Genomic DNA, 24,822 nt, shown 5'->3' with positions numbered 1-24,822 from the left:
TTCATGAACATGCATTTTAGCATTTCCTTGTACAGCTTAATATATCTTAACTTCACATTCTTAATGATAGAAAGTCCCACTAAATACAGGACGCTGTTCAGTATTTGTGTGCCCAATTTTAATGAAGGTAAGAAAAAGAACTCTTCAATGAATATCATTTCTTTTTTAAGAAAAAGCAGAAAGGAAGATGTTGCACTTAAGAAGCCACATTCTGTCCTAGCACAACTGCGTATAACACAGTAAGAAGACCATTTGCTGATTGACTTAGTTTAATCTGAACAAAACGAGCAATCTTATGAAAAACAACATTAGTTTAAGTATCTTCTTACTGAGAGGAAAAAAAACCCTTCCTAAATATAACAATATAACATACCTCTTTCAGAATCCTTTCGTTAAAAAATTGCTGCAGTTTTTCATTACAATAGTTGATACAAAATTGCTCAAAACTGTTGTGTTCAAAGTATTCTGAAAAACATAAGTTATACCACTGTGATAAACTAGCCTTCCAAGAATTTATGTTAAGAGTAAATAAGAAAAGTTCCATAATGCTAATATTTAAAGATGTATTCTGATATGCACGTGCTTCCTTCAGTAAAGGAAAGCTCTTACAGATCTTCAAGTTGCAAGCAAGACGGAGCAAAGAATGCTGTGACAGATCATACAAACCCCTGTTACTTGTATCTGGCAGCACACCAAAGCAATGTGCCTTACAGTGGCACTGTACCAATACAACTGCATGCGTCTATGTCTGGCACATGACAGCATGACTCAGAAGACCCAAAAACAAAGGTGTCTTTTTACACAGTTCTGAGATAAACTTAGCAGAGCTTCTGCACTGGAGAAAATAAGCCCTGGTCTGAATCTCAGTGATTCAAAGATTGCAAAGGCTTTACAGGAAGCATCAATGCCCACCACTGGCAGGAAGCAACATGAGAGTCCATAGAATGGCTTTGGTTGGAAGGGACTTTAAGATCACTTCCCACTAGACCAGGTTGCTCAAAGCCCATCCAACCAAAGTCCAACTCTGCCCATCTTCCAAGAACACATAATCTTAATTCAAAGGCTTCATTTGCCTGTCTGTCAGCAGGCAGTGATCTCAAAACTCAATGGAAACACAGTATGCTTGTTCAGCATCTTCCGTACTTTTTTCTGGGCAGCCACAGTTCAGTTCCATTTCACATTTTCAGTCTTTCCAAAAGTAGTGTATATATAGACACCACAAGAATCAGAAAGCATTAAAAAGCTGCCCAGTTTAGCAGCGCTTGTTACCATTTCCATCAGGAGAAGCTCTACGTTCTTGTATATCAGGAAATCAAGACTTTATCTACTCTCTCAATACCCTCTTAAGACCTTGTAAACCACCCCATACACAACCACCAAAAATGAAACCATCAGACTCTCCATTACAGATCTTATCATTGAATCTTTGGTGGCAATATTAGACTACCACAATATTCATTTGTGTTTAACTTACCAAAACCAGCTATATCTAGAACTCCAATGAAGAAAGAAGAAGTCTCAAATGGAAAACACTGGTTCACTCTGTTCACCACATGGTCAAAGAGATGACTGTATACCGTTTTAGCCAAGGCATCACGAGCATTGTTTGCTTGTTCCACCTTCAAGGGTACCCTATAAAATAAAAATAGAGATATTATATTCCAGATTTCTCACTTCAAATTACTCAAATCAGGCCTTGAACCTTTCCTGTCTTTTTAAGTTAGGAAGCAAAAAGTCTGAGCCTAAATCCAAGTATCAGGACACAATCTTGCCAGGTAAGACTAAGTATATTGTATGTAAAAAGAATGAATAATGTTTCATTATTCCAGTAGCAATAAGATACAGATGATTTCATTCTCATTCACAAAGTAATCCGAGACTATATTGTTAGTAGCCAGAGAAAGACATCTAAAATACATACATTGCCATCAACTATTTATTTAGGAGTTACCTACTTACAATGAAGGCTTTTGTTCAATTTTACTCTGAAATCTTTGACTCCGTGTTTTCCAAAAGACAGTAATTGAAATTATAGCACTGTAAATGAAGTGATAACAAAACAAACATCCACACAGATCTCATGGTGAAATTTAAATGCAATTCCAGTGTAAGGAGGATTCTCTTCCATCACCAGAAGAACAACTTCCATCTCTTGTTATAAATTCATTTTATATTTCGACTATTAATTACAAGTTTATACTGTAATTAAGTACTTAATGTTATCTGGAGTTCTGAAAGAAACTCCCAAGTTCATAGTCAATGAAACGTGTGACTATGTACCATGGGAATATCAGGTAAATACACATTCTAGCTATACATATAATGTATGTCTCACTAAGTCAAAATGACAGAGACATGCATGTTTTTAAAAGGACATTTAACTGCCTTACTTCTTGCATAAATATATCCTACAAGACTTTTTTTCTTTTAAATAGGTTTCCAAGTAACAGACAGGAGTACCAAAACTAAATGCAGTTACATTCAGGAAATAACAAACTGCAACTTTACAAACAAGCAAGAATCTACATTTAAGAAATAACTCATCTTAACTATTCAGTCAATAGTTCAAGGTTTGAGGCTTGAGATGTGATACCCACAGAACTGCTCTGTCGCCCTCTCCAGGCAGCATTCTTTACACAAGAATATAGAGAAGTAAATCAGAGAAGGAAAACACTATATAGCTTACCCCCATTGCAACATTTCCTTTACTTCCCAGGATTCATGAGCACTAACTCATAGTCACTGTATTTCTGAAAGATGACACATCTGATGCAGAAACGTGGGACTGATGGAGATCACTTTCTTTTGTGACTGATAAGACAGGGAACCAGATACTCTGTTCACTAAGGACACCTGAAGCTAGATTACATTAGATAGTAATTAGCTTTAACACACAATCTTGTCTTCCACTAAGGATCTCCTGACTTATCTTAGGGTAACAAGTAGTGACAGAAATCTTACCCTATAAATAGAAGGAAGATACCTTTACATTCCATTCTGATACATTTAAGAGATCAGAATGCTAATTCCCACGTGTCAGCAGCAGCCTATTGCATAATACATACAACAGACTAAAAGCATTCACACTTCCAATTCTTTTAAAAATTTTAAGTGTGTTAAACAACATAACAAATAGTTGTTAGACTCTTAGAGCACGTGCTTAATAAAATGGCCCTATTCTTCAAAAAATATCACGCTCTACCATTTTCAAGTACAATTCCAAAGACTGTACAAAAGCTATCTGAAATTATCATAGTATGCAGCAGAAACTTAAGGGGAAAAAAATGTAACCCTGTAATGTTTTTTTTTGCACAGTTGGAGAATGACAAAACCAAAAAATAATACTGGAGTTTCACTGAATCTGTAAATACAGAAGAGCACTATAACATAACTGACGCTCAGAATGAATGACTTTCCTCTCGTGAACTTTCCTTCCTCGAGTCCCTCCTTTCCTCTGGTCTGCTCACTGGCAAAGCAGTCTCTTTTCTCCTATTTCTTGTCTGAACAAAAAAAGATGCATTTCCCTTCTTCCATTTCTCCTTCTCCCTCCTCTATCTATCAGCTACTTGCAAAGAACATGGAAGGAATTATTCCAATTTTCTAGTCACCTGCAAAGTCTGTAAGAAAAAAACCTTCTTCAACCCTTGTTCAAACTGATTTATTTTATGAGGTTTCCAGAGATTCACAGAGTCTGAGGCCTAGGGGAAAGCTCTCTCATGGGCTAGGTTTATTCTGTGGACAATTCCATGCAGCCTTCAAAGATTCTTCAATATTTAATATGATTCAGTTTACTTATCCAGACCAAACAAACTGCAATTAAATACACGTAAGTTGACCACAGTAGTCAACAGCTGGGGAGAGAGAGTAGATGAAGCAATACCCAGGAGCCCCTGCCATCCAATCAGATTACCGCTTCACAAACAGAATGAAATAAACCCTACCTAATAAAAAGTTTACTTATTTAAAAAATATTTAAGTACTATCACTACAGATGCACTGCGGTAGAAAATGTCCTACTCCAAAAGGGGTATAAAGACTTGAAACAATGTCAGTGAAACGTTCCATACTGCAAATAATGCACTTTGTGATGATGGAGCTCTGCTAGAAAGCCTCCATGGAAAGGGTGAAGCTGAAGAACAGAGCAGCACACTGCATTTACAGCCAATGAGGCGTACTGGACTTTGAATACAAACACATTATTTCTCTCTGTCAACGTGCTTTATATGGATGGCAAAGATAACAGCAACAAGGTGATTAGTATGCTTTTTGAGGGAGACTAAAAAGGACACAAACCTACTGCAGCTGTCAAAACTCCCTGGCAGGCCACTGCACAGTAGTATTTAATAAAATCCACGGAGACAGCATTTAGCATCACTCTCCTACTGTTCCTTGCTGGCTCCATTGTGCCCAGCAGAACAAAGCCTTTGTTATGCTCCAAGCTCAGCAATTTCAGCTGAGCCATTTATTCATTGTGACCTACAAGGACTCACATGATCTGCTCTCACACAAAAAGTCCCTAAGAAAGCAAGCAAGCAATGAGAAGCTCTTTGGGTGGCTGAACAAAATAAAACAATGCACTTGTCAAATTTCTAATACTGATAGCAATCAAATTGTTTCTAAATCGCACTGCCATAGCAAAACCTGGTGGCTACTTGGTAAATATACGCAACAGTCCACTCTACTCTCCTTGAACACACAGTAAGTCATATGTGAAGAAGATACTATTGTGCATTCATAAGCATATACTTGCTTTCAGCTCCACAAGTTCAGAAAAGGCTAGAGACAGAGGCTTAGGGCATTCATCTTTTGAGATTGTTGAGGGAGTCCTCTGAATCTTTCTTTGCCTTCCACAAAACAAAACACTGGGGAAAACTAAGATCTGCTAGCACAAAAACACAGTTACTTGTGCTTGCAGGCTTTTGAAACAGTATACTGCTAACTGTGCCTCAGGCTTATCAGAATAAAAACAGTGAACAGAAAATCTTTACAGTTATAAATTCAAGGTGAATTGGAAGTGGTAGCAAAAACTATATATACGTATCAGAGTAAGTCAGAGTTATGTATAAGCACTTCAGATACAACTGGATAGTAAAACCATCAGTTTGACATGCCTTGATAAGAAACCTTGCTTGACAGGGTCACTTGAGAAGTGGTGAAAGAGAAGCAATATTTGTGATCCACTTTATTTTAGTGCTTGATACACCATTCTCAAAATTAAAAATAAAAGGCACAGCTTACCTATTTGCTATGTGTACAAAAACCAAAAGCAATCAATTGTCAGAGACTGAGTCAATAGCTCACAAAAAGCACTTCCAGTGAGGTGCCAACAGAATCCAACATGGATGTGTTTTGTTCAAATCCCTCTGCTTACAACTTCCACTAAACCAGAATGTCAAATTATGAGTATTTTCATAAAAACATTCTGTTAATACTGAACTAAGGAAGAAAGCAGGAAATAAGATTAGAAAGAAAAATATTTTTTACCAACAGAAGACACGGTCTTACATTCCACAAGACAGGTTTTGCTGAAGAAAAACATGTATACATGTAGTATACTCAAGAAAAATGAAAAATACAAATGTAAGATGGGGAATAACCAGATGAGCAGTGACTAAAAGAAATTTCAATAGTGGATCACAAGACGAATCAAGGAAAAAAGGTTAAAAATCTCATTCAATCATGCATTCACGAGTGACATCCATTGTGTATGATATATAATTATCTGCTATAACTGTATCAGAAATACTGACAAAGGTTCTGCTGTATTAATATATCAAAGACTGCTGTCACTGCAGGACTTGCATCTTTCTGGATGCTCAGGTTTATGAAAAGATAAAGATTTCTAAGGTTTCCATATCAGCTGGTAAGAAGACAAGATGATAGTGATGAGGTTCTCAAATTAATAATAATTGAGGAAGAAGAAAAACAAAACAAAAACAATCACTTTCCAGAAATGCACTACTGAAAGCATTATGAAGAAATCCAGATGTTGAGCTTCGACAATCACTGCTTATTAATTGTCCCTGTACTACAACTTTTTCAGTGGTAACCTCTATTAGGTTTTACCTCTTGCATGTTCTTTCTTTCCAAGTGTAGAAATGAGAGATCACCAAGAACTACTTTTTTGCTCCACCTAGAAATAAACCTCAAAGATCAGTTATTTCATGAAAACATGTTATCAGGACAGCCCGCATCCATGCTGAACTGAAGATCCCTGACACTCCACAAGAGAGGTGGGCCAGCAGGGACTAGGAGGTGATGGTTCCTCTCTACTCAGCCCTCTTGAGTCCTCATCCAGAGAACTGCATCCAGATCTGGGGCCCTTAATACAGGAAAGATGTGGAGTTGTTGGAGAGGATCCAGAGAAGGGCCGCTAAGATGATGAGAGGGCTGAGGCCTCTTCTAATAAGACATGCTGAAGGAGTGGGTTTTTTCAGCCTGGAGAAGACAAGGCTGTGAAGAGACCTCACTGCAGCCTTACAGTATTTAAAAGGGTTTTATAAAAATGAGAGGAATCAACTTTTTACAAGGGTAGACAGTGATAGGACAAGGGGGAATGGTTTTAAGCTCAAGGAGGGAAGGTTTAAATCGGATGTCTGGGTGATGTTCTTTACAGACAGAGTGGTGAGGTGCTGGAACAGGCTGCCCAGAGAGGCTGTGGATGCTCCATCCCTGGAGGTGTTCAAGGTGAGGTTGGATGGAACCCTGGGCAATCTGATCTAATACCAGATCTGGAGGTTGGTGGTCCTGCAGTGGCTGGGGGGCTGGAACTTTATGATCCTTTGAGTCTCTTCCAACCCAAGCCATTCTATGATTCTGTGATTCTACAAGGCACATTAACACAATAAATATGGCTTTCATAGATCAAACCTTCTGGTATGGCATACATGAGGCTGTATTTCTGACTCAGTGAAAGCAAAGCAATCCGATTGTCCCCCTGAATCAATACAAAGCTCCCGTGCACTCTTCTGATGAGTGAATGTTAATTAGTTTCTTAATTAAAACATCAATGCATCCAGCTAAACATAGAGCAGCTTTCAATTTGCTCAAAACTGCTTAACCCAGATTCAGGTTGACAGTTCTCTTCAACTGCAGAAAAAAAAAAAAAAATGCAGCACGTTCTGAGATGACACAGTCATAAAACCAAATGTAGAAAGAAGCACGTAATGCAGTTGCTTACAGCATCCATCCTAAACAGCCGCAGCGAGCTGCTGCTCGGTTCGCAGCTTGCAGCGCATTGCTTTCAGCCCCCAGAGGCTCACCCGGGGCCCCAGCTGCCCGCCGGCCCCAGCTGCCCGCCCGGCACTCACTTGATGACCGTTCCTTTGGTGCCCCCTGCCGTGGTGAGCATGACGCGCGTGGTCAGGCTGACGCGCAGGTCCTCCTCGTCCAGCCCCAGCAGCGCCGCGCAGCACTCCAGCGCCGGCTGGCTCCGCGCCTTCAGCGTGCAGCCCCCTGGCGGCAACCACCACAACTGTTAGCCAACCGCCTCTCATCTCAACCTTTCTTGCTTCCTTCTTTCCTATTTTTTTCTCTTTTTTTTTTGATGGGGAAGGCTATTGAGGGCTTCGAGATGTTAAAATACATGGCGCCACAAGCAAGGTTTTGCCACTCTGCAAGTATTTCTGTGCATCAGATTCTGTATTTTTAGAATTTTGTTCTAAACGTGCACTGTTCAGAATGAAAGAACTATCCCAAAATATAAAAGAACATTGCTCGCACACGTAAGGTGAGAGTAGAACACAGTATGAATTTGCAACAAACATTTTTAAATATAAGAATTTACTCCAGAAAATGTGAGCTTGAATTTCCACATGCAGAGAAAATAACTATTCTTGTTCCCTCCTTCCCTCCTCTATCCTCTGACTTTCCACATCTTCCCTTCTCCTTCTTCGTTGGTTCCTGAAATTGCTTCTCCATTCACATTCTCATCTCTTTCACTCTGTCCCACCTTGCCTTATCCTTGTCAATCCAAAACTCCAGTCTCACAGAAGGCCCAACTACGGAAGCCGCTGTACTAAAGAGCCCATGAGGCCACTGTCCTTCTCAACCCCCACATCCTCTCATCTTCACAAAGATGGCAAGATCATAAACTGGGGAGGTTCTCATAAGACAGCCTCACTATGACAATCATGAAACAGTGGGAACAGGTTTCCTACAGAAGTTGTAGAACTTTCTCCTTAGAGGTTTTCACATCCCCATGAACAATCCTATTCTATGCAGTTTCGATTCCATGCTGGCCTCGATTTGACCAGCAAATGTTGGACAACCGACAGTCTGTCATCCCTTCCCATCCGAAGGTTTCTGCAATTCTGTGGTGATTCTGCATTTGGATCAGGAGCCCCTGAATCTGCAAGGCTAAAATTTGTTTAACACACCTTTTCAAATGTTTTTTGCCAGACCTTTACCAAAAACTTTGGACAAGCACACTGATACATGGAGTAGGACTAAAAGGAACCAATCATGCTTTATCTTGCATTAGAAGATAAATACCTCTATGTTTTTGTTTATTTGCATTTTTAAACTATAGTCATCTTTGTAATAAGTCTACATCAGGAGTTTGTTCAAATCTTTAGAAATCTATGAACAACAGTTCTCAAGTTACGAAAGCCAATTTCAGTAGTATGGCAAGAATGCCCATTCCCAAAATAGAATTTTCTCCTTCCTCAGCCTTCTTATGCAGTTTGCTAGTAAGTACCAGCAACACTCATAGCAACTTGTCTTCTGAGTTAACATCTTAAAATGATTAAGTTTACATTTACCAAAATTTTATTTCAACTTTTGCTTCATCTCTCAAAAAATATTAACCTAGCATTTTAGAAGCCAAACAATCTAACAACTTTCACTGAAGATGGAACAGTTAAAGGTTTTTCATGACATCAGCAAGAAGTTGATTTTATATATTATTATTAAAATTAAATAACAGTTTTGAGATACAAAATATCTCTTCTTTATACCAAACTTTGCACAAACAATTCTTTGTACGATTTCAGTGACAGCATTTGAAGTATAGCTATAAAACTTGACTTCAAAACGGGATGACTTAAGGCTGAATTACCCTTTAATAGAAGACAGCATTCTAAAGCAGTAATTCACATGAAAAGGAATCATCTATAATCAAGAGGTATTTTCACTATTTTGTACAGAAAACAGTTTGCGTTTCTTCCAACCTGAAGTGCTGCCAGCTTCCTCAAAATCAATATTTCCAAGGTGAAGGACACCAGCCACTACTCGAAAAAGGTCAAGTTTTTCTGCATCATCCAGTCCAATCTTCTTCATTGCTGTGCACATTCTGTTAAAGTCTCCATGGTCATCTAAGAGTGGATCCTTCAAGGAACCTGCCTTAAGATACTATAAAGCAACAACATGGAAAAAAAAATAAAAGTAAAAAAAAAATCAGCATGAGATTTTAAAATATATGTAAACAATTATTTCCAGGCAAGAATAAACCATAACAAAAAGCATTCAAAAGCATGCAAAACCCAAACTAAATACAGATTAGAGCTCTTCATACACTACGTGATTTGGAAGAACCCTAATTTGTTTTCATTTGTTGATACTTCAGAGCATGAGCCTTAAAACTTTAGTCTGTCTTCAGAAAACAAATTCTGGATAGTTTAATAAGGAATGATAGGAAAATAGAGGATGGTTGTTGGTGGAAAGGGAAATGTTTGACTAAAGGAGCTTTAAAAATATTTCTAAAAGTGTCTAAACAGATTCATTAGAGAAATACATTGTTAATGTTTGCTGGTGAAAGAGAAACAGTGAAGTTGTTAGAAGTATCCTAGTGGCTAAAAGAATAGCAGACAGATTTTAAAATGTCAATTTCACATTACGCTGACAGAATTTCCTATTTTAAATACATCAGAACTAATTTTAATAATTGTTTTAAATAGTAGTGAAACATCCACATGCAATCAAGAACCTAACATGCATTAGCTCATTTGAGTTTTCACAATTACTTGAAAATGTTTTCAACTAAAAAGAATTAATAATTTAAGTAGAAGCTTTGTTAATGCCAAATAAGCTAACAATTACGTCAAAAGAAAACACCACATGCATCTGAAAAATTCACTTCACACAACATTTAGACACATTGATAAAATTAATCTACATGTTTTAATTATGTAAAATGATCACCTCATCTTCCTGATAAGGAAAACACAAAAATAATTTAAGTATTAATCAACTTTTTCAGCTATTTTTATTAAAATAAACAATATTTTTCATTAAATGACAGCAAGTATCAATATCTGATTTCAAAAACTAACTAAACAATACAATGTATTTCCTGTTTAAGTGGCTAGATTAAGTTTTTATATAACTAAAATTTGCACCTATATTTCTTCTTCAAATTGACATCACTGTAATATACAGGCATTATAGCATCACGTTCCACTATTTAATAGCCAATAGCTATTTTCAGAATTACTCTACAAGGTTGTTATAGTTTTAAACAAACATTTCTTCCAAATTAAGTACTTTAGAGACATATTTCATGACAGAACACCAAATTGTACATCTCATCTGGAACTGGAGCTGCACATGTCCATCTTTGAGTAGCAATGGTCACTGAATGGTATTATTTTATGCCTCTGTAAATTGTCAGCTTCACAACAAATCTTCATTTAAGGCAAATTAGGCAAACTGCGGCAAAATCTCCCAACCACCTCTTAGACTACACACTTGAAAAGTTAAACATCTACCAGCTTTTTGCCCCACACTATTATCAAATCAATACTTCTGTATCTCACTCTCCATTATCCCTGATTACAGAAAATAGCATTGAAGAAAAAGAAATTGGCATTACGTGCACAACACTGCAACATATAAATACTAGAAACCCAGAAGCAGATTTCACAATGTCAACTTAAGCAAGGGAAGCATCTGTACTGCCTTTTTCACAGTTACACACAAGCTATGTACAAGCTGAAATCAAAGTTCTCAAAGGTAAAAGAGGCTGTATGGTCACGTGGGGAGAGAAACTCTTGAGTCAGCTTCTACATGTAACTTCCTCTGTTACTGAATCACAACTATGGGTATCTTTAAGCAAACTGCTATCTTCCAGTTATACAAATAAAAATTTATTATTTTAGTTATGAACAGATGAAAAGTTCATTAGAGTAGAATTATAACAGAACATTTAAACTACATCCAATTCACATATATGATTAAATGAGATTAATTTCTTTAAGTGTCCTCAGGCAAACAAGCTCAAAAGGATTGCTTGATTTTTAAAAATGTAAAAGGAGATGATAACACCTTTCCTCCTGCTCCAAGTTCTACCCTCTCCTCCATGAAATGCCTCTTTTGCTATGTAACAGTCCACAGCAAGGGACAACAAATAAAGGCAGTGTACTAGGAAGGGGTATATACTTAAAAATCCAGACAGTAAAAATGGCTTCAGAAGAAAAATACAATTTCTGAACCATTCCTAACAGTATCCAGATTTTGAAAGAAAATGAGAAAAAATCATGGTTCACTTTTTTGTTTTCTATGGAAGACATGCTGCATCATTAACTGTTCTATCATTGTAAGAATGAGAAGCAAACGATTTTATGTAGTGTTCCATTTACAATTTTAAGATGCACATTCACATATGCTTTTAGGACTAAATTCCAAAAAACTTCAGCAGTACCCATTTAGACCTATAAAGATGTGTAAAATGAACGTTTCATTCCACATTGTAAAACTGTGATAATTTTAAACTCTAAATTAATCAACATAAACTCACTGAAGATACAAAACATACCTCAGGACTCTTGCGATTTTGCAAAATCTGCTTGTCTGTTTCTTTGGTAGCAAAGTACCTTGTGCAGCCTCGATTTAGATACTGTGACAGTAAAAAAGAAGAAATGCATACTTAAAGATAGGAGGGAGGAAAACATGCTATTACTTATGGCTTGTTTTGCATAGTTCGTTTCTATCGTATAGCAACAATGCTACAGCTATTCAAAAATGTTTTCAAGTAATGAACTCTATTTATTATACATACAAAATTAGAAAAGTGCAACAGTAACAAATTATTACTCTAATGCAATGGAGAGTGGTATAGCATAAAAGACAACCAAAAACCAGGAACCAAGAAAATATATTTCCTGACCTGTTTTTAATATCTAATTTTACCTCACCAAAAATCATACGCAACATCAGATAAGATTCATAATAATCTTTCTTTTCAGCCACATAGAAGTTTTATGTAGTACAGTGAGGCGGTGAGAGAGTAAAGTTCAAAGAAGCTGTGATAGTATCTATAGCATACTTTTATGGTCATTGTTTCTCACCAGAGATATATTTCTATAGTTAGTCAGAGACATGGCATAATAAAAACCACAAGTAGTGTTAATCCAGTATAAGTCTAGATCAGAATCTGGCTTCTGACATCCATCTCACATTGTACAGTAAAGGGAACAGGCATTCAGATGATTGGCACATCCAGAAAAATGGAATCATCAGCTTTTTCCTTCTGATTGGCTCAATTGAACATATGAACTCTGTCCAAAATCTTGGCAGGAGCTCTTCGTCTTAGGGAATTAAACTGATTTTCTTGGTCTGCCCACAAAGAAATAAGTTTTCAACTGCGTGAACCCAGATAATTTTATGTTTTGATTAAAACTTATATACAGAAATCAAAAAAAACAGCAAAAAAAAAACTAAAGGACAAATTTGCTAGTAAAAAAAAAAATTGACAAGAAACTGTTTGAAGTTAGCTTGCTGTTGAAATATTGGAACATTCTCTACATCAGCAAATAAGAATGCAAAGCATGCTGTATTTTAAATACAACAATATATCCTTGTATTCAGTATTAGTAAAGAGATCCTAGAAAATGAGGGTGGAATGTAAAAAAAGGTCAAGCTCAACAGACTGAAAAAATGAACCAGCATGGCATCCAATAATTACCTGTGTTGGAGATATTTAATCACAAGATAGTGGCTTTCATTTGAAAGCTAAAAATTCATGTACATTTAAATCTGAGATAAATTATATTTTTAAGGCATGCAAACACATATCCTGAGAATATAACATGTAAATATCATTTAGACTTATTTTTCTTAAAAAAATAAAAATAAAAAGAACTGCCCACACCTCTGAAGTTTAACACTCCACTATAACTTCAGTGACCCAAACATAATGCAACCTGAATTCTCTTTTAGCTATCAGGATCTGAAAAAAAAATCAGCTTCTCATATTCATCAGCTATGCTCCCAGTGCAGATTTACTGCACAGCTTTACTTTCAAAGCCACGTTGTGCTGACAAAGCCACCTTGACTAACAACATTCAGCACCTAATGACTTCGAATCTCTGAAAACTTCTGCAAGGAAAACCAGAATATGAGCAAGAAGGATGGCATGCTTTCGTGCACATGCATTCAGTGAAGGGGCAGGTAAGAACAAAGACAATAACCTACAATTCTTTACTGTCCTTTGCCTAGTAAATTCAGGGGAAAGATGATCTAATGGAGAGGCATCTCCCATGAGCATTGCTGAAATCCAGTTAAATAGTTCAGGCTGGTAAGCCCAATGCAATTGTCTTGGACCATATCCCCAGAGCAAGCAAGCACTAGCACCAGGACAGCCAAATGATAGAAGATGACAACAGATTACTTAAGTCAAGGGGAAGCATGGCAGGTGAAGAAACAAAAGAGGACTGAATCATCCCTTGTCTTTTAATACTACTTCACTTCTATGTAAAGTGGGAATCACCTTAGATTTGAGTTGGCCTTATTTTCAGGTTAATACAGTTAAGAGAAAGCAGGCATTGAGTAAAACAGGCGTGTGTCATAGGACCCTCACTGGTCCTAATTCAGACTTTGACTTGATAATCTACAAGCCATGTGCAAAATAAAGCCAATGTAAAAGTATGTCTTTCAGGATGGCGTTTTCTAAGCAATCTATTTAAGAATATAATCTCCTTGAAGTTGCTTTTTTTTTTTTGCCAAGCCTCCAAAAGATTAACATTAATATCTAAACATTAATCAAACACCAAATGCTGGTTAGCGTAATATCTTTATCTATGAATAGAAGTTCGATAGATGATGTTTCCTCAGTAAATTGAAGAAGACAGACGTGCAGTCAGCAAAAAATGCAGTGAAAAAGTAACTCAGGCATTATTATTCAGTCACATTTTATGGCAAATATCTGGAAAAGTAAATGAGTGAAGAACATAGAAAAAATAATTCATACAAAAGTAATAGAGATTAAGGAAGAAATTTTACCTTTAATATTCTTTTCCTAAAAGCCTATAAAGTGTTATTTCATGAATATATAGTACAATATGACCAATAATTTTGAAGTATATTATATTTATATTAATTTGCATACAAAGATGTGTAAACACTGAGAAAGTGATCATAAATTTCCTTTTGACTAAACATAATCAACTTCAGAAGGTGAAAAAGAAATGTTGCATTTGTTAACATCTAACATGCAGAGCAGACCTTTCTCATGTAGCAAGGAGCACAGGACTCATATACTAACTTCTAGAGAGGTAACAAATATTCCCAAGAGAAATGAGAGTACCTGTCGCAAATTTAGTAGAAGTCCAAAAAATAATATTCAAGTCAGATAAGACAGGTGTCACTATAAGCTCTTTAGAGATGGAACAAGCACAGTGAGTGCCTTCTGTACAGGCATCCATGTTGTTCAGTACTATACTGCACCAGCCTGATTTTAAGCAGGTTATAAGTGCGACCTTGATATCTACAATATCATGCAGTCTCATGAGCAGAGCTTTTGATTAAAACATTCCCAAGAGAGGGCACGTAGCATATCAGATACAGAATTAAAAATCTATTAACTACAAGAAATATGTATTAATGAAGAAGAGACTACTCACAGAATCACAGAATCACAGAATTGTAGGGGTTAGAAGGGACCTCTAGAGATCATCGAGTCCAACCCCCCTGCCAAAGCAGGTTCCCTACAGCAGGTCGCACAGGTAGGCATCCAGGTGAGACTTGAACATCTCCAGAGAAGGAGACTCCACAGCCCCCCTTGGCAGCCTGTTCCAGTGCTCCGTCACCCTCGCTGTAAAGAAGTTCTTGCGCACATTCGTGCAAAATACTCAAAAATATTCATTTAATAAGCTGCTGAAGGTTTTTTCGTTAAAACATTTAAAAAAAAATAGAATACAGAATATTGTATGTAACAATTGTACAATAAAGTTCTGGCTTTTAGGAATTAAGATTGTCTAATACAAAATGGAATATATGGAACTATCTTAGATCTCATCTACATAACTACTATTTGGTTCAAAAGTATCAGGAACTTTGCATCCTTAAGGCTTCTGGCTTCGTACTGAATTTTACAAAATACAGACGACACCAGGTAAAGTAACAGACAAGCACAATTCAACAAGCTTTATTTAAAAAATCAAGTCATAGAAACAAACAAAAAAAACCACCTATCAATGTAGTAGCATAATGCTTTGTTAGCAGTACTCCTCACCCCACTTAAGCCAATAAGTGGGTCAATTAATTTTTGTCCTTCCAATTCTACATGCTCTCCAGGTTTGTGTTACTCACACCTTACAAGCCCTATGCAGCAGTTTGCTCTGGGTACTTTAGAAATGCTCAGTTCTGTTTCAGTGACATTCCAAGTCAAGCATATCCCAAGAAACAACACAAAGGTGAAGACAAGTGGCAGAACTCGAGCAAACTGATGCCTAACAGCATGATTTGCTTTGCCGATATTTTTCTTTTCAACACAAGGCAATAAAGCACATGATGATATTTGTATACATTGCAGTTTATGTGCAATTGTCAAAAGGAAACAAACTAATATATTTGTAAATCAATAACAAAATTGCAAGAATGAGTGACTGAAGTCTTCACCTGAGAAGTAAAATCAGTGATAGCAGTCTAAAATGATGAAAGGCTTAGAAGTTCCCCAAAAGGGAAGACAACAGCTTGCTTTAATGGGAAACAAATGGGGGAGAGAAATCAAGAAAACAATGAGAAACAACTATATAGTTGCACTGGTTGCACGCCAGGACAACATTACTAGTTCATCAAGAAAAAAAAAAAAACAGACTGCAATTATCAAAGAGTAAAACACTGAAAATCAAATGAGAATTTAAAAATAAAGGAAGTAGGGTTGGAATCACACAAATAGAATACAGCAGCAAAGATGTTTGACTGGGAAGAAGGAAAAGAAAGCAAAGGAAATCACATAATTTGTCAATTGCTTTTGAAAATAATTCAATGACATCTGCAGGAAGAGAAGCAAGAAGAAAGAAGGAAAGCTGGAACAAAAAATTAAACTAAGGTTGTAAAACTATTTAGTAAAAGATGGGAGGAAAACTATGCCAAAATGTAATGGTAGCACAGAAAACCAGCCTGCTTGTGGGATTTCTGATGGAAATGTAACATACAATCTGGGTTAGTCAGGCAAAACCACATGATCTCAGGAAAGGGAAAAAATGTCAAAAATAAAGCATGGGGAGAAGAAGCGAGGACAGTAAACAAATTAAAAGAACGGCCACAGTGGTTTGAATTAAAAGGTCAATGCATACTATCCAATATCTCATCTTCAACCATAACCTGTATTTCACCCAAAGATTTTACTATTCCTTTCTGAGCTGACAAAACAGCACACAATTTACAAGCATGGCAACATAACACACCATTTCACTCTTTTACTTTCCTAGTATTTCTTGAAATTCTACTCTTGCCATTTTTCTGACACCGAATATTAAGCTAACATTTTTAAAGAAGTACATAGAATTATTCCTTCCTGTTATTTTAAGTTCATTTTCATGTAGGTACTGTTCACAACACTATATTCAGTACTGACTGTATTTGTATTTTATTTTCCTGTTCTACAGCTGAGTGACTGAACCAGTAAATGTTGAAAGACAGCAAAAACCCAGAAAAAAAATAAGTAGTCCCTGGGAAAGAATAAATTAGCAGATGAAAAACATAAGGAAAAGCATGCTTAATAATGAGAAGTAATCCTGGGCAGAAGAGGTGAGCATGAACTTCAGGTTAAATGGAGATAAAAGTGCAAGTTTTCAGCCTAACGGATAAGTGAGTCTTATCATACAGCCTGGGTGACCAAGAATGACAGATAGTTTGAGGAGAGAAACAGGAGTAATGCTAATGAAGAATCTAGACATCAGAGAAAGATAGAAACAGGACACAACAATGCAGGAAAGACAAGGGAAAGTACATAGATTTCTACAGAGAAGTACAATCACTTTATCACCATGATTTGATCCTTGGTATGAAGTGTGAGGAAATAATTTGAAGGACACAATCTCAGGACAGAAATATCAGGCCTTCCTTAATGCATGGTTGGAAGAGGAAGAAATAAAAGCAGTCTTTATAAGGATCCCACAGAACAGCTGGGTCACAATCAAAAAATTTGCACTTTCCACCTCAAGAAAAGCCAACAGCAAAATTATGAGCAACTGGGTATGCAGTGGTACCTTACTGGAAAAAGCAAAGATTCCTCAGTTTTAAAACACAGAGGAAAACTACAGGAAGCTTTCCAATAAGAACAAAATGGCTAACAGTCCTACACCCAGATCAAATAGATTTTCATTTTCTGAATTTTGTAACAGAAAAAAGTTTATCCAAGATAATAAACAGATAATTTAATAAGATTTAAAAGAGATGTCCATGTATGGCAGCAACGTAAAGCTTTACAACTACTGACTCCAATACTTACCCTGAAGCTGTCAGGAGAGCTTAGATACAGTTTTTCTCTAATGTCTTCTGGAGCACCGGCACAAAGCCTGTAAAAGATATGATAATTCCTCTCTTCTTTGCCTTGCACACAGATCCGAGATTTCTCCAGAAGGTAATGTGATACAAATCCACCAACCACCGAGTTCTAGGAGGAAGAAATATTTTTCTGATTACTTGAATTTTTATTTAATTGAATTTTTACTTATTTTTAGATTATTTGTGTGAGAGTTTTTCAATTTACAATTGTCTGTTCAAGTCTATTTCAACTGACACTGCCCCAAAGCTTAAAATATATATTTTAACTAATGGGTACCAAGCTTAAGATGAGAAAGTTTCCTCTACCATAACTTCTCAATGCAAGTACTGTGCCATGTACATTTCTCTTACCAGAAGGCTCTACTTCATAATGACAAGCAGAAATCCTACATGCATATGCTTAAGCTATTCTAGCTAAAATACATTCAAAGAAATATCTTCATAGGCTACACAGCGAGTAGTACTTCTGACCAAAAAAAATAAATAAATAAATCAATTTTAAGACTTTTTTCACATGCATAACATTAATGTGAAGTCTTAAAATTTTATACAAATACGTAACAATCAGAAATTCATACAAAATATTAAAGCATTAAAATAAATTTATAACAGCTGATATATATACACAATTCACACCTGTTTGTGAATTAAAGGAATGCATAAATGCTTAAGAGCAATTAAGTTATTCTTCAGTTTGCCTTTTCCCTTTGTGTGATGTTTGGATGGAAGCAATTTTCCCATTGATTTGACACACAGTTTTCCAGCAGTGACACAGTGCTGTGGCTTTCCTTTCACGGTGATAAATATAAATCAAATAGGAAAAGCAAGGACAGTGAGTATTTGGTATAAGATAAGTCTATTTAACCTACTTCCAATCTAGCATTTCCATTCTATAGCAAAAATCATCACTATTATCTGTATCAAAACTCCAGTACCTTCTCATTGAAGTGAATTTCCACGAATTTCCCAAAACGACTGCTATTGTTGTTACGAATAGTCTTTGCATTTCCAAAGGCTTCCAATAACGGATTTGCTGATTATAAAAAGTAAATATTTAAAGAAGTGTTAAAACGTGATCGATGAAGTACCAGTAGGAAAGAGAAAAATAAATTCATACCAATTATTCAGTTAACTTACTGAGAATAAGGTGTGAAAATTAAAGGAAAAATATTACCTATTATAAATAACTCATTTTGCAAATTGTACTGGATATACAGTGGTGGAATTTACAATGAAGTATTTAAATGTCATATAACACTGCAAAATAATTGAATTAATACTGTAAGAAATTCAGAGACGATCACCAAAAATGATTCAGTGGTGTTCTTCTAACAGCAAGCAGATAAATAAATGATACACAAACTATAAGATACAATACACAATTTGACATTTCCCAATGAGTTGTTGGTCATAAAATCTAAACTGCCCATTTATCCCATCGACAAAAATGTCACTGAAATGTCATGCACGTATTAGATTGATTAGGAAAAAAAAAAATTATTAGAAAAGCTGTTTTCAAAACCACCTTAAAAGTGCCCTTTCAGATTAGCTGGATTAAACGAATGAGAGATTTTTTTATTTTTTTTTTTACTGGCTGCAGTCTTCAAGCATCTTAAAGACAAATCCATACAGAAAGAGCTGCTGCAATCTAATGCTTGCTTTATATTATTCAAGTCATGCATGGTTTAAGCAGTTTGAAAATGCTTAGTAGTTTTAAAACACAAGGCTACCGACTGTTCTTTGATAACTCTGAAGATAAAAGAAAATCAGTTTACTGAATTGCACTAACAACAAACCAAAGAAAATACCTGCAGGATATTTGAAGGCTTTTAATTAAAAAAAACATGCATTGGAAATTACGTGAGCAGAAACTCAGATCTAAAAGTGACAACCATCTACAAATCTATTCTCACAATTGAACAGTGAAGGAATAACTACAGTGGTCAGATAAATTAGGGATGATAATACATTATTTGGTAGGACACCAGCATTAACTTCTTTGGTTTGGGGTTTTTGCTTTGTTTTTAAAGCACAACTTTAAGCACATGCAAGAAAATCCAAGTCTCACTTTCACAACCATCTCACTAAGAGGCCCTGGTAACTGTTCAGGTATCCAGATATTTTACCTATTAACAGATTTGAAGAATGGTTTATGAATTTAAAAAATTTGCAGGAGTTCTTTCAGTAGGATTAAGGTTCCTCTATTAATACAGATGCTTTAAGAGCACTCATTAAAACTGTGCTTCACAAAATTTAAAATTCATGCATCAGATGCTGATTAGAAACAACAAAAACACTAAACAAATCACTTCTCAAAATACCTGTAAGTACCAATTAATTATCCAACTCTTGGGCTACTTTCTAGGTTCCTTCAGCACACAATGAATTTCACTAAGGTCTGGTTTAAATAAACCTACAGCAATAACAGACTAAAGACTGTAGTACATGTCTTGAATGATCCAGTGACTCAAACTATGTAAACGGAAATACTTGAAGTTTAAGAAAAAGACACTAAGAGTAATGAAATTCTGGAATAAATCTTCAAGAAAATATAGAAGACTGAAGCTTTTTCAGAGTGGTTGGTTTTTGAGATGCGTGTTTCTTATCAAAATTATTTCCAGGTTAATCAGGAATTTCACACAACATTGAAAAGGGCCAACCAAATAACCATAAAGAAAAAAGTCTCTTTTGACCTTGTTTGGGAGCCTATTATAAAGACAGACACAATGAAGAAGAAAGTGTTAATCCAAATGATATGCCTTACGGCAAAAAGCACAAACAACTCTGAACTATATGATAAACCTCCCTCCTTTGAGAATTTCATGGTGAGAAGAAGGCATTACATCTTGCTAATACTAACAGGTATTAATGAGAATGCAATCTTAGCCTTGTGGATTAATAAAAGATAAAATCCAGCGTTGGCTATACAACAACTCAAACTCCACATCAAGGACTGTGTGACCTTATATTAAATAAAAGTGAAGCAAATCAAAAATAAAAAACCTTTTTTAAGAACTTAAGATCAAAGTAAACTACCTAAATTACTCCACAGGAAGTCTGATAGTATTTTCACCCTAGCTGTTATTTTACTGACACTTCAAATTCAAAAAGAATTTTAAAAAATATTATAATTGAACCTTAAATGAAATTAGGCAAAATTCAGTACCTTCTACAATTCTGTCATCAATATCTTGGCCAGTACCGTAGGACTCGGTCAAATATCTGTAAAGCAAGATAAATACAAGTATATTACTGAATTTTCCCATGTGTTTCCTAAATTAAACACAAGTTCCATGCATACAGCTTCAGCATTCACAGTCATCAACGTTAATAAAATGCTGAAGTGTAGATGGTGATATAGGAAATTGCAATGCATAAGTAAAATAAGAGTCAATTTAGCAATTGAAGAAAGAATTGAAAACAAATCCAAAACTTTCTCTTAAGTTGCACCTCTTTTTCCACTCCTCCACTCCCAGCTCTCAAGTACAGGGCATACCTCCTGGAAATTTACAACTAAATCTGGGACACATTTTAAGCTGTTCTTGAAATAGAACCTTCCAAAAAAGTTCAGGAACATTAACAGAGCTATATTACTGCCTTTTGCCTCCTGATGAGTACACAAGGAAGAAGCCTTCCTGTTTTAAGAACTCATTAATAACATTTTGTACACATGTTATGTGGGGGCAGTTGGCAGAGCGATGCAGCAGTGTTGACATTTGCCTGCCACGTAATCAGAACTTCCTCTGTTGAGAAGCAGAAGAATAACATCCTTTGAGGATATTCCTCAGGGGATGTTCTCCCAGTACGTGCTGTGTTTTGTGGGTTTTTTAAGCAGGACCAAAGTTGCGAGCCATATTCTGTCAGGACCTTGCTGCAACTCCTACAGCTCTCCAGTAAAGGCTGCAAAGGGGCAGAGAACAGTGTGATGGACAGATGGCCAGCCACGATGATTCTTCCTGGGATATAGAAGATAATACCACTACCACGTATATGATGCCAGGGAAAAGGCAATTAAAGATTTACACAGAGAAATAAGGCAAGGAGAGGACAGAATGAATTCAAACTGCCTGCACTGTGCTTTCCTAGTCAGGTCACTTGTATTCTAGTTGAATTTAATGGAGCATTACTCTCCAGTTATAGTGTTCCAGAACGATATAAATCAGTTGAAGTATGACACAAATATGGTCAAGATTATTTAAAACATGTAAGAGGAAAGCTGATCAGCAATATGACCTCCACATAGTTTAATGTGCTTGATTCAGTATCTTGCATACATGAACATCAATAAATAAATAAATGAATCCCATTATTCAGTATTTATTCAGTAAAGTAGGGTAGAAATATATTACAATTGCAATTGTCTCAGCAATTAAGAGTTAAAAACTATGGATCATCAAGCAAACTGAAGAAACAACGACAGGGAGAACAGATAATTGCATACATATGGCAGAAACGAGCGTGTCTCACAAGACACAGTTAAAAAGCCTAGTTTCCATTTTATCAACAACAATACCAGATACACAATACCGAAACAACTGCATCATAGACCATAATAACTGCATAATAAACCATATATGATGCCACTACAAGTGAGTTAAGGTTTCTGTAGAGTACAGCCATTGCCATATGATCCATATGCTATCTTGTCAGCGTTTAACTCTATGAATCTCACGAAGTGTATGTAGAAGCATACACATAACCTTCTGAATCAAGACCTATTGCTGTGCTACTGAGTGCCATATAATTAGCTCTGTCTGTACTTCAAACAAACACATCAAAACAAGAGATTCACTGAATTACTTTGGTTCAAAATTACAAACCTCAAAACAAATTTAGTGTTTTCTGTCTTGCCAGCTCCGGATTCTCCAGAAACTATGATGGACTGACTCATCTTGAGTACTTTCATATCACGGTATGCTTTATCAGCTTAAATGAAAGAATACATGAAACAAGACAAATTATGCTTGCAACTCTCCTGAAAAATCAAATAAAAAGTAGCCACAATACAAACATGCATTTGCATCACAGCATTTTCAAAAAAATCTTTACAATTGAGTGTACTACATTTTATTAAAGTTTCTCTTTGAATTACATGATAGCTGTCCACCCACCAACACGTGATAGCTTGGAGTCTTTGATAGCAAAAATTTACCAAACTCAGCTAGGACAAAGTAAAACAAAAAACATCCACCTGGTATTGAGCATTTTCAGTTAAATGTGTTCACAAAACAGCTGAAAATCAATTTTACTTTAACATATTTTTAAATGCACAATGTGACAAATCTTTTCTTAAACACAGTTACATTCAAAGTAATTTGTAATCAGGTTTATACCAATAATAATATTTGAATGTGCTTTCTGCCTATAAAATAATCATATAAAAAGAAGCAATGCATGTGATTTGGCAATGTAGTGAAAGACAAATGCAATCAACTATATTTTGCCAGTTTTGTTTATGTCATTCTTCATTTTTAAAAATGTGATTATTTTTATGATTGTTAATTATATTAAAACTGCTCAGACATAAAACACTGGAGGAACAGAACAATCATAAATAGTTGCCAAAAATCTTCAAACTGTATATCAAAGTTAGTGGTGAAAATTTGCAATGTTAGCCACCATGTTTTATTTGTAGTAACTCACAGTAATTGTATCAAAGGTGCAATTTATATACATCTACAATTTAATGCTTGCTTTGTAAAAGACAAAATCAAACTCAATACATACCAATAGCAAAGACATGTGGTGGCAGTGTCCCAAGTGATCTACCCTGGTACTTTTTAATAGCCTCCGAAGAATAGAACTTAGGTATATCAAAATATGGATTCACTGCAATAAGAATGTTGGCTACATATGTCTGTGAAGAAAAGAATTAACAGCAAATTATTAGCTACTATCCAACCAAAGTAGTTAACAGCAATTTTCTATTATTATTGAAGTGTAAAGTTGAAGTACAACAATTAGATTTGCAATTTTCTCCAGCTAATGCAGATCAAAGAAGAGAGATGTTTTCAGAGTTCCTCAAATCATCTTTCCAGGACTTCTGTGAAAAAGCACTTCTCAGGAGAATTTCCTAACCACTGAGCTGTGGAGCATGTCCCAAATTTGACCTTTGTCTCTCTCCTTTTAAATGATTTCCTACTGTATGTTTCTGGATCAGGGATAAGGCATCACTACTTCCTCTTCTAAAGCAAAAAAGTAAGCTCTTGGCTAGCATAAGGCGGTCTCCTCCAATGAGGACAATAATTTTTCAATAACAAATGGAAGCAACTCAGCAGGAAGGACTGACAGAATAGTGCTTGGGAAATCGCTCAAGCCAGGCAATAAAAGCATTGAGCTGAGAGAAATTAGCTACGGCCACTTCCGAAGTGAGAAACGCAGAATACAAATGCTTTGTAATTGACAAAGTATATGGGGGAGGGGGGGGGGAAGGCTGCTTTTTACTTTTCCATCTGAAAAATCTTTTATACTTTCATTTTAATGATCAGATCACATACAAATATGGCCTGATGTCTGAAGCACAGAAAAAAGCAGATTGGTGGGAAAAGGTATAAAGAATATCAGATAAACCCTCAGACTGAATAACTTATTTGGTTTATTGTTAGTGAGTATATCCCAAGACTAAAAATCTCCAGACTGAATTTTAGGCGCTGTCGTGAAATGCTGATAGAAGGCTGGATCACACATAACACAACATTTTTATTTTCATCATTATTTCAATGATATAAGACAGAAACACAGAGCTCTCCAAGAGCTGCAAGTATTAAAATTCATTTTCTTTTCAGTGACAATGCAAATACTGTCAATCAGAACTAAACAAACAAACAAAAAATACAATAAATTCCAACTGTATCAAAAAGTTACAATGAAATGGTAATTAAGATATTTTGATATTTTTTCCAGAAAATGTATGTACATGGGGCAACACATTAGTAGCACTTGTTCAAAGGGAAGAAAAAATTTATGAACCGAAATACTATCCTCCCTTATGATAAGATCAGTTTTAGAGTTTATTTCATTGTTTTTTTTGTGTCTGTTTCATTATTATTTCTCCAGTACAACATTCAAATCACCATTTTAATTCATTTATCTTAA

General features: G+C 35.8%; 1 protein-coding gene across 8 annotated transcripts in view; it reads right to left on the bottom strand.

Moving 5' to 3' along the window:
* The window catches only part of MYO6 (myosin VI), a 100,005-nt gene that overhangs the window by 36,937 nt on the left and 38,246 nt on the right, over window positions 1-24,822 (bottom strand). For all 8 annotated transcript variants that reach the window (XR_008210455.1, XR_008210456.1, XR_008210457.1 and 5 more), the window contains exons 5-14: window positions 23,455-23,584; window positions 22,548-22,653; window positions 20,894-20,949; window positions 18,663-18,760; window positions 17,672-17,836; window positions 11,753-11,833; window positions 9,171-9,351; window positions 7,311-7,455; window positions 1,475-1,632; window positions 374-465 (exon numbers count right to left, since the gene is read on the bottom strand). Coding sequence is in view for 5 of the 8 variants with exons in the window: in XM_052699991.1 (XP_052555951.1) it covers window positions 374-465; window positions 1,475-1,632; window positions 7,311-7,455; window positions 9,171-9,351; window positions 11,753-11,833; window positions 17,672-17,836; window positions 18,663-18,760; window positions 20,894-20,949; window positions 22,548-22,653; window positions 23,455-23,584 (1,212 nt within the window). In the remaining 3 variants the exon portion in view is untranslated. The remainder of the gene's footprint in view (window positions 1-373; window positions 466-1,474; window positions 1,633-7,310; window positions 7,456-9,170; window positions 9,352-11,752; window positions 11,834-17,671; window positions 17,837-18,662; window positions 18,761-20,893; window positions 20,950-22,547; window positions 22,654-23,454; window positions 23,585-24,822) is intronic.

The sequence above is a fragment of the Tympanuchus pallidicinctus genome, unplaced genomic scaffold (assembly GCF_026119805.1).
Source record: "Tympanuchus pallidicinctus isolate F22 unplaced genomic scaffold, pur_lepc_1.0 scaffold1, whole genome shotgun sequence".
NCBI lineage: Eukaryota > Metazoa > Chordata > Aves > Galliformes > Phasianidae > Tympanuchus > Tympanuchus pallidicinctus.
The sequence above is the reverse complement of the archived record's forward strand: the minus strand, read 5'-3'. Positions and strand labels throughout refer to the sequence as shown.